The sequence below is a fragment of the Cyprinodon tularosa genome, unplaced genomic scaffold, assembly GCF_016077235.1.
Source record: "Cyprinodon tularosa strain WSP-4 unplaced genomic scaffold, ASM1607723v1 ctg442, whole genome shotgun sequence".
Taxonomy (NCBI): Eukaryota; Metazoa; Chordata; class Actinopteri; order Cyprinodontiformes; family Cyprinodontidae; genus Cyprinodon; species Cyprinodon tularosa.
The window spans coordinates 226,122-237,099 of record NW_024039166.1 but is presented as its reverse complement, the minus strand read 5'-3'; the positions used below and the strand labels follow the sequence as shown (position 1 = coordinate 237,099).

The window sequence follows — 10,978 nt, the reverse complement described above, 5'->3', positions numbered from 1 at the left end:
ATGTTTGCATGTTAAATTACGAACAATTTTGTGCAAAATATGAATTCTTCCCTCCAAAAGCTGAATTTACCAGATTATTAATGTTGCCTTACCAAAACAATTTATTAATCAGATTAAAAATATAACATGTTATCCAATGACCCCAGAAATACCCAATTTATCTATTAATGGAACATCCATCACTGACCTAAATTCAGTAAATGGCCTAAATGGCACTTACTGAATCTATTTCTAGAAATATGGTAACTTTTGGAAACAATAGAACTCTGTTGTTACCTAATTTTGTGTTTAGCTAAATTCTTTATTCATAAACAAAGAGTGTTGAGATCATTCCCCATCTTTAAAGTTTTTAAATCTGAATTCAAGTTATATTGGGAATCTCTTAAATGTATCAAATCATAAGAACACCTGACTGAAATACTGATAGGTTTGCCCACCGATTCATCAAGCCTAACATGAATCCCCTTGTTACCATGGTAGCAATTATTTTATTATTATCAGACATTCCTTTTATTTTTTATTTCTTATCAATAATGCCTTGTATTTCCATTTTTAAAATCTGCCTCTACTCTGCTTTCCACAGACTTTGTACTGTTGGTATTGCCTTTGTTTAAATAAAGTTTAAATTTTTTTTTATAAATAAAAAAAAATTGACAGCGACATAGATAAAAAAATAACCAGAAAAAAAATAATAAACGTACAAAATATTTTAGAACAGAGCAATAATAATTCAACGGGGCTCCAGTTCATAAACGTAAAACATTGCTTTTACTTTAAAATTCACAGCAGAATTTACTTCCGTGTTTGACGTCATATGCGTAGCGGGGGACGCCCTGATTTACGTCATTCCGTATAATCTATATATCAAGCGTAGTCGCGCAACAGTTGGTACGAACTTGGAAGTCAAACAGAGGACTGTGTTAGATCCACAAGAAGGTTTCCTTCACCTGTCAGACTGTAAGTAGTATTGTTTTTTGGTTTCTTTAAACTTTAAGAAATTTATTCGTTTTAAACTCGATGGTTTAGTTCTATTTTCTACGTAAAAGTATGAAACTGTACAACCGGAACATGACAGCTGAACAAACGAAACTGACATTTGTTTCTGTGGTGGAAACACGTAACCTTCCTGTGGGTAAAAGCAGATTTAATTTAGTGGGTATTTTCTGTTGCCTCTAAACTGTTCTGTAAACATGTCAGGAAGCTTTCGGAAATGTATCAGACGAACCACAAGAGACTTTTAAGCAGTTTTTTAATGTTTCTCTTTAATATGTTTGATTAAAAATGATAAGTAGTTTCTAAAATGGCTGTTTATGGTCTAAAATGTTCTGATTGCTCAAACCTAGACCTGGTTTTTTCAATCAGGATTTAAAACATGGATTATATATATTTTTTTATAGCTTCTCTTGGAAAACTAAGAAATAAATTGTTGGGTTTTATTATCTTAGGGTCTAACGAAAGTTCAGATATTATGTTATTTGTTTATTTAAATGAGTGTATTTGTTTTTTGTTTTTTTTAAGACTTTAGACTGAGGTCACAATATTTTTTGACCTTAATTGGAACATTTAACAGTTTGCTTTACAAAAATTCTTGTTTCTGGGGGAGAATCTACTATAAATCAGAAATACTATTAAAAAATAGTTCAAGAGGACATAAAAACGTATTTTTTGTTTCTTTGCATCTTTTCTGATCATTTCTTTGATTTTATGAGTCATGAAGAATGTATTTTTTTCTTTTAATTGGCAAGCAAAGGGAAAACTTGTTTTGCATCTGAAATAAAGAAGTTGAAACATGCATGTTGGAAGATGAACATTTAACTGGAGGAAAGGTTCTTCCCTGTATATTATGACTAAAATATCTGGTTAGTCAACAAATCTTCACATCTACAACTAGAAATAGTTCTCCTTCATTTTTTGAAGGGCCTCTACAAGTTGTTTTTCTTTCCATATAAAACCATTTACTTATTCCCTGGCATCATACTTTGTATACGTGATCAACCGTTTCTTGTATTTGCAGAGAAAAAAAATAAGGATGGAGGATGGACAGGTTGAAAACCATGTCCCCAAACCAGCCAATGGGATGGAAGTTAACACACACATGGACTCTAAGCTGAACTCTGATGTAGAGAACATAGAGGACACAGTGGAGTTCAAGCTGATGAGGGCCTACGCTCAGAGGAGAAGGCCCAAGAAGGTTGACCCACACAAGGAAAACGGCAAGGCTTTAACAGACTATAGCAATGATGCAGACCCCACACCAGGTCAGACGACAGAAAAGACTGGGAAAGAGGAGGGGAAGAAAAAGAGGAAGAAAAAAACAATATGGAGGCATCTAAAACCTATCCTGAAGTGTGTTAGGCCTCAGACTGATGAGATGGAAACGACACCAACACCAGCAACACCAACATCAGACGAGACACAAGACGATCCCACTCTACGATGTTTTCCTATGGCTTTCACTCTGGATGGTGATCACGGTACGACCCCATGTTCAATAAATAACATTCAGTTGTTACAGAAGCTTGCGTGCTTTTCCAGGTAGAAAGGGATGTTTTTGTTCAGTCCAGAACCAAACATGTCCCAAAGCTGCTGGAAATTATGTTTTTTATAAAGGCAGGAAAATCATGCTTAATTAGAGCTTATTAAAGTTGGTTTAATTTTAGGTCTTCTAATGCTGAGTTAAACGGCTTTAAAGGCTAACCTGCCCTACTAAATTATTTTTGAATTTACAAACATTAATAAACAAATATATCAAACACAGTAACTCCTATTGAGAGAAGAATTATGTAAATCTACTAACAGAATTGTTATAAATGCTGCTGAAACATGTCCAGTTAAGCAAAAATACATTAAAATGTTTTATTTTCTGTAAAATCACAGACTTTTACAGCAGTGTGACTACTTTTGAGATTTGATGACGGATGACAAAAAGTAGTGTATGTTTGTGAAGCGGAGGGAAATGATATGTAGGGGTGTCTAAACTCTTCTGGGACCAAGTGCTTTAGTTAATGCAATAAACATAAGGTTTTGGTACGAAACAATGAGGAAAATCCCCTAGTGCCCACTGTGAAGCACAGTAAGGATCAATGATACTGTGGGCCTGTAGAGAACCTTGGCATTAATGGTGTCATAAACTCCTCCAAAGGCATAATGCGCCATTTTTTGTGTGTAAATGATTTATTTTTCCCATATCCAATCATGCTGGAGTTAAAAAATGACTATTTTTAATGTAAGATTTTGATGCTGCCGTATAAGGAAAGTCTTTCTGGTCTTTTTAAAGGCCGCCATAGATGTGAGAAGTTATGCTGTTAGATTAGTTACTTTTACAAAATTAAAAGACATTTCTTTGACTTATACTTCAATTTAAATCTAATAATTTGTCACATTAGTCTAGATATACTGAAACTACTGTAATCAGCAAAAACAAACAGATTTAGTTGAACTAATTTCTCTTTATTAGCACACATGCCTCCCAAATTACAAGAATGTAAATAAACTGTTGAGCTTTGGTGACTGTTGGTAATAAATAGATGGAGCGTTTTTCCGCACTGGAAACCATCAAGGCTTTGAAACCAGACTTACTTGATCTGCAGGGGATGTTCTCCATGCCTCCTTCAGTCCATGCTCTTTGTTTGCAGTCTCACCCCCTGCTTTATTTAGTCATATTTCTCTCTTTCTTTCAGATTCGTCCAAAGATGAGGATGAGCTAGGGGAGGTGGCGTCCCGTGTGATCGGGCTCGCCGACGAACTTGAGTTAACCGAACCCCCCTCAGAACTGGAGGCGGACTGTCCAGAGGATGCGCTCTCTAAAGGTGCTTTCACACCATATGAGAAAACTGCAAAACTATCCGCTGTTTTACTCGCCTTGAAATTCCTCTGGCCACTGAAAGCAATTCATAGTCCCTGATTTGATTTTGTGATGCGAATGTAAAAAGTTTTAAAACGTTGCAAAAAATTGTCATTTGCCTTGCTAAGTTCACCACCTTCAACTTGCTCAGCTTTGCCCCACCATCTACATTGAGCTATTCGGTGTGAACGTGCCTTACTTAAACCCTTACGGGTTTCACTTTAGTTTGTGGCTTAAAACATTATTTTGTCATTTAAACAATCGTTTCCTCTTTTTAGATGATTTGGAAAAGACTATCGGTCTCCTGCTGAGGTGCAAGGGAGACGACTTAAACAAAAAGGTATGAACCCAAATGAATGGAGCTTTGCTGTGATAGGATAACCTGTCTTTCCTTTAAACTGCTTATATGATGCAATAGGGTTTGCTGTAGAAGTGAATAATAAAACACAGACAGGTCCAGAGTTCAAATGGTTTGCTTTTTTTTTAACAGCTTGTTATGAAACTTGGAAGAACTTTTTTTTTTTTTTTTTTCACCTGAAATTACTTTTTTAAGAAAGGAAATAAGGATTGGATTGTTTGTTTTGTATAAAACTAACCAGAGTTTGTTTGGCTCCCTCCACAGTTTGATGAATTACACATAGCTGCAGACCTTTTCTTGAACTACAACTTCTTCTCTAAGCTTCTCAACGCATTCTTTGTAAGAATCGGATTCAGGAACTCGCAGTCGGACGCCCTGGGACCCCAAGCAGGAAACAAAACCCAGGTCGCCGCCACCTTGGAGGTGAGAGCATCTTTTTGCTGTAGTATTAACAGATTGGTGCTACAATCTATTGGCTGTTTTTTTCCCCTTATATTAATGGTTTCTCCTTTATCAGATAACAAGTCGTCTTTCCTCTGTGGAGGGGCTGCCCAGGAGCCGGCTATTTGAACACGGAGCCCGGTATCTGCAGGAATATTATTCCTCATGGGCTCAGCAGCAGGGCGGATACGTACGTACACCCCCACTTCCTGCTTTTAATAACCAGCTCTTCGCTCTAAAACGTATTTAAAATGTTCCCCTTTTTCTCTCACAGGAGGCGATTTTTCAGGATGACGAGGAAGTTGACTGATACGGACGCAGAAATCGAGCATCACTAAAAGTTTTCAAAGAAACAAATTGGACTCAGGACCTTCATTCTTTGAAATTCTCAAATCAGTTTTCAAGAATGTCTTGAAAGCTCATGGTTTATAAACCTACTGTGATCCAAAGATCTGTTGCAGCCAGCAGTCGGTTTGTCTCTGCAGGGATCAACAAAAAAGAAGAAATCATTTTTATGGAAAATTATTCGTAAAGCTTTTGTTTACTTTGTAAAGTTCTAATTATGTTTTCTTTTCTTTGTACTTCTAAAGGCATTAAATGTCTTATCTCACTAGCACTTTTAGAAAAAAGAGTGGGGGAGAGGGAAAACTTGAGCTTTTTCAATGATGGTATCATTTTAATTTATTTTGTTAAAATATCAATTTTCTAATTTTGTTAAATTTTTATTATAATTTTTTTTATATATCATTTTTAGATGCGCTTGTTATATTTCAATGGTTTTTTTTTTTTTACCCTTTTTAATATGACCTGTGCATCTGATGTTTGAAGTCACAAACTTCAATATATTGTAACTGGTTTAAAATGTTCCAAAGTTAGATATTGTTTTATAAACCAAACCTGCTTTTAGACCGGCACAAAAGAAAACTGACATGTCTGAGATGTTCCTCTGTCTCCACTTTTCTCTCACTATCATTCAAAACTGTAAGTCCTTTACAGAAAAGGTAATGTGCCAAAATAATGAAAGTGGACTCAGAGGTTGTTTCTTAAGGCGGGTAGTTCGGCTTGAATTTATTTAAGGATGTAATCGTGAACTGGACTGATTTTAAAAGAATTATCTTCAAATGAAGGACAGTTTTTAACTCGTATGGTGTTTTTTTTTTGTTTTTTTTTATTGGACCATCATTTTATTAGATGTAGCACAAGTCCTTTTAATGAAAAGGAGCCCAAACTGAAGTAGTTTAAGCTTCAAGCTTTTAAAACATGCATTTTATTTTTGCTCCAGATTCAGTGCACTGCCAAAATGTTGTATTTTTTGTTTTCTGCATATTCTACGAGTTTAAGTCTTAATTACACATATATGATTATAGTAAATTATAGGATAATGTGTATGAAATTCTCATTGAAAGCTTTTAAACTTGTTTTACTTTAATTTGTTTCTCTGAACAACAGCAGCCCCATGTGGTCACAAGAGGAACTGCATGTCCAAATTTGCTCAATTGATACATGATGTACTGTAATTTGTCATGTTAAAAGAGTAATTTGCAATTCAACTGTGAATAAAATAATGTTTGGCCTACCTTTAAAAGATTTTAACAAGGAATTTACCTTTCCTTATTATTTGGAAGTCTACAACTGAAACTACCTAAAGACTACACCCTGAGTTTAAGAGAAGAAAAGATATCTCAATGTTTCAAAATGTATTTTTAAAGATGTTTAGAATATATAAAATATTTAAAATGTGTATTGTTATGAAAATAAAAAATCAAAGTTTCTATACCAGAGGATGGATTTTGATTTCATACGTTTATGTGAAAGCAAACGGCATTAGAGGCACACGTCACCATAGTAACAAATATTTGGTCATGCACAAAAATTCTCACAATATTTTGAAAGATTAGAAGGGGATATTTGGATATATAAATAGTGTACCGTATTTTCTAGACTATAAGCTGCTACTTTTTTCCAGTGTATAAGTTGAGCTATGCTGCCTCTGTGGTCTGGGAATGATAATCCTTTCCACTTCTACTGTGGAAATTACCAGCAGATTGTTTTCCAATGTATTTGTTGTGATGCAGCAGAGAAAGACGTTGAATGCAAAGATTACCCTGACCTGCTACTTGGTTTGGTAGGGGACAGTTCATCAGATAGTGGCTCACATAAGATGTGCTCTGTGGTCTAGAAAATAAGTTATTTAAAAAAAAGAAGCTATGATTCAGATAAATTCAACAAATTTTTTTGCAAAGCTTCTTTTAATGTAAGGAATGTGCCATTTACATAACAATCTGGTATATAAGACATAAAGCTCTAAGCATATATATTCAAGGTATAACATTATAGAGATAAGAAGTTTGGTATTTACGAGTTTGAATGGAAAAAGATGAAAAAGAATTTTACAAGTAAGGTTTTAATCTAAAAATGTAAACAAAAACTTTACATTTTGAAGTAAATATAAAAATGATTCATTTGATTTTCTTTTATTTTGTATTATTGATAGAATGATTGACCCTTTCTTGATGCTACACAACAAAATGTATTTACATTTCAACAACGCTATCATTTTATTATGTTGGGATCAAACTACTTTGAATAAATATCATTTAAATTTTCATTATTTACATGTAGTTTTTTTACGACTTATTTTGTGATTATCAGGTGTTTCCCTGAGAAACGTGTATTAACTCAGTTGGATCTTTAAAAAACATATCGTGAAATAGAGTTTATTTAGAAGTTGTCATAAATAACTTGCATTTGGATTTAGGTAGGTTAAAGGAATAGTACACCCAAAACATGATTAGCCTTCATTTTCTACTCACCTCCATGCTGAACAACACTCTGGAGTACTTTTTTGATATCTCAAATGCATCTGGAGATCTGGGAGGCTTCTTGCTGTCTGCTGACATTCAAATAATGGAGGTCCATGGCGCCCGAGACAGAAAGGTCCATAAAAGTCCACAAAAACGTGTCAATATTCCTCCATACTGCTCGTCCAATGTAATCCAAGTGTCCTGAGTGGGTAGCATCCAGAATTTACTCGAAACGAAGTCATTTAGAATGTTTTTAGAGCATAAACAGTAGTGTATAGGATTTCCTAATAGCGCCCCCATGCGCGCTCACGATTCTACGGAAGCCGGCAGACCAAACCGGAAGGAAGTGCGCATTCAGCGTCTGGTCTGCCGATAATGCAAGCGTAGAAGAAGAAATGTGCTGTTTACCTGTGCAAAGAAAGAAACAACGAAAGAAAAATGTCTGAGGACTTCAGTGTTGAGGAAGAGCATGAGTTCTTTGCCGAGCTGAATGCGCTGGTTTGGTCTGCCGGCTTCCGTAGAATCGTGAGCGCGCATGGGGGCGCTATTAGGAAATCCTATAAACTACTGTTTAGGCTCTAAAACGTTCTAAATGACTTCGTTTCGAGTAAATTCTGGATGCTACCCACTCAGGACACTTGGATTACATTGGACGAGCAGTATGGAGGAATATTGACAAGTTTTTGTGGACTTTTGTGGACCTTTCTGTCTCGGGCGCCATAGACCTCCATTATTTGAATGTCAGCAGACAGCAAGAAGTCTCCCAGATCTCCAGATGCATTTGAGATATCAAAAAAGTACTCCAGAGTGTTGTTCAGCATGGGGGTGAGTAGAAAATGAAGGCTAATCATGTTTTGGGTGTACTATTCCTTTAACAAAAGAACATATTTCAATGGGGAAATAGCTCCCTCATGTGATCAATATAGGAACTACAATCGCTTAAAACCTAATTCAACTTTGAAACAAGTACTGAGATTTTTTTTAAATCTTTTTTTTGGTGGACTCCTTTTGTTAAAAAAAAAAAAGAAATATTTTTTGTTTAGCTGTAAGATTATGTATTGCCTACTTTATTTTTTAAAAAAGTATTCAAAAGAGAGAACGGTTTAAACTAAGAATAAAAGAATGTTAATTATATCAGTTGCCTTTTAAATTGACATCGTTGGTGAATAAAGTTGAGTTTTTTTTTACTTTATAGTCATTGTAAGGAAGTTTCAATTTGCAGGAGATTTTGGAGCACTTCATGCTTCCATCTGCTGAAAAGATTTGTGGAGATGAAGATTTCCTTTTTCAGCACAACCTGGCACCTTCTCACAGTGCCAAAACCACTGGTAAATGGTTTACTGACCATGGTATCACTGTGCTCAATTGGCCTGCCAACTCTCCAGACCTGAACCCCATAGAGAATCTGTGGGATATTGTGAAGTAGAAGTTGAGAGACACAAGACCAAACACTGTGGATGAGCTAAAGGCCGCTATGGAAGCATCCTGGGCCTCCATAACACCTCAGCAGTGCCACAGGCTGATTGCCTCCATGCCACACCGCATTAAAGCAGTCATTTATTCAAAAGGATTCCCAACAAAGTATTGAATGCATAACTGTACATAATTATTTGAAGGATGACTTTTTTTTGTATTAAGAGCACTCTTCTTTTATTGGTCGGATGGAATGTGCTAATTTTGTGAGATAGAAATTTGGAGTTATGATTAGCTGAATGCCAAAATCATCTGTATTAAGACAATAAAACACCTGAAATATTTCAGTTAGTGTGCAATGAATCTAAAATATATGAATGTTCAAGTTTTATCATTACATTATGGAAAATAATGAACTTTATCACAATATGCTAATATTTTGAGAAGGAGCTGTATTTCAATGGGGAAACAGCACCCTCATGTGATCAATACAGGACCTACAATCACTTTAAACTTGATTCAACTTTGAAAAAAAGTTAGATTTTTTAAAAATCTTTTTTGTGGACTCCTTTTGTTTATAAAAAGGAATAAAAAAATATATATTTTTTGTTTAGCAGTAAGATTATGTATTGCCTACTTTATTTTTAAAAAGTATTAAAAGAGAGAGAACGGTTTAAACTATGAATACGTGATTTTGTGTTCATTATGTTGCCTTTCAAATTGACATAGTTTGTGAATAAAGTTAAGTTTGTTACATTTGCATTTTTTGGAAGCGGAGCGTGTCATGCTGCCCGCTGTGGAGTCTGAAATGAGATCCAACCCGTTCTCCAGCAGATCAACCTGCTCTCTGACAGCTGCCGCAGACTTTAAGCGGCATTACCAGGCTCAGCATGAAGGGAGTAATGTTTAACCCCGCACCCAGGATCCGTGAGATCGCCTCCAAGGACTCCCTGGCAATGGATGACTCAGCTGTGGAGCCTGTTCGCATTAAAACATCCCGGCTGACCCAGACGACCGCCGAGGCTCATCTGGAAACGACGTGGCCGCCGCCCGGAGCCAAGGTGCGCATCAAGGCCAACAAGGGCGCGGTGGTGAGGGTGGCCCGGCGGTGTTCCAACCCCCAAGCGTCCAGTTTGGTAGAGGTGTGGGCACCGAGAGAGGAGCCGGAGGAGAAACCTCAGAGCCCTGAAACGAGAAAACCGCCTGAAGCCATGAAAAACGGGGTAGAAGGACACGGAGGAGCGCCACCCAGGAGCCGGAAGAACCGCTTCAGGGCCCCCGATGTGAGGACCATCTTCTCTCCCAGCGAGAAGGACCCCAGAGTGAAGGAGGAGACCGGGGAGGGACACACCTTTGAGCCCGGAGGCGAGAACAACTGGTGTGATGTGTGCTGCAATTATATCCTCCAACACGGTCTCACCTGTGCAGGTATGAAGGAGAAGGTCAAGATAAAATACTAGAAGTTTTAAATATATTGAAATGCAGAGGCGTAGCCAGAAAATCCTAATAGGGGTGACCGAAAGGCACCAGAACCTCAGGGTCATCTAAACTGTTCCAACTTCTATATTTTCTAAATAATGACAAACTATACTTTCCTGCAGCCTTTGCTAACAAATAGACACATATATTTAAACATAAATGCTGTGTAAATAAAAGGTAAAGTGGGACAAAATTCTTTTAGGTTTGAGACAATGTCTTTTATTATCAATCATTCTGCAAAAAATTATATGTTAATCTACTAATATCCACATTTAAGGATTTTTTGAGTTATTATTAAAGTAGTTATCTATGATTTCACTGAAGACTCCTAGATGACGTGCAGAGGTACATAATTTAATATTTAGCCCAAATAATTCAAAATTTAGTTCTGAAAAGAGCATCAATGTATTATCTATCATCTTTAAAGTGCATAATTAACAGCAGTGTTTCTGTTTGTCAAGTACTTGTTAATATATATATAAAAAATATAAATGTTTAATAAGTTTGAACATTCCCCTTCAGAATATTACTGCTGCCACAGTCTGTATTAGAGGGGGAAAATGGTAGGGGTGGCCAATGATTGGCTAAGGGTGGCCATGGCCAATGGAAATGATAGATTGGCTTAAATAAAGCTATTAA

The 10,978-nt window shown here is 36.3% G+C and overlaps 2 protein-coding genes across 2 annotated transcripts in view; both read left to right on the top strand.

Annotated features, from left to right (window-relative positions):
* The first annotated feature begins 858 nt into the window (after positions 1 to 858).
* Positions 859 to 5,427, top strand: LOC119793167 (apoptosis facilitator Bcl-2-like protein 14). The gene is made up of 7 exons (XM_038300188.1): positions 859 to 957; positions 2,015 to 2,474; positions 3,681 to 3,809; positions 4,123 to 4,184; positions 4,467 to 4,625; positions 4,720 to 4,833; positions 4,918 to 5,427. The coding sequence occupies exons 2-7, from the start codon at positions 2,030 to 2,032 to the stop codon at positions 4,951 to 4,953; spliced, it is 945 nt and encodes a 314-aa protein (XP_038156116.1). The 5' UTR covers positions 859 to 957; positions 2,015 to 2,029; the 3' UTR covers positions 4,954 to 5,427.
* Positions 5,428 to 9,695: 4,268 nt separating this feature from the next.
* Positions 9,696 to 10,978, top strand: part of rassf3 (Ras association domain family member 3) — a 72,660-nt gene continuing 71,377 nt past the window's right edge. The window contains exon 1 of the mRNA XM_038300216.1: positions 9,696 to 10,288. Coding sequence (XP_038156144.1) covers positions 9,751 to 10,288 — 538 coding nt within the window. The 5' untranslated portion in view covers positions 9,696 to 9,750. The remainder of the gene's footprint in view (positions 10,289 to 10,978) is intronic.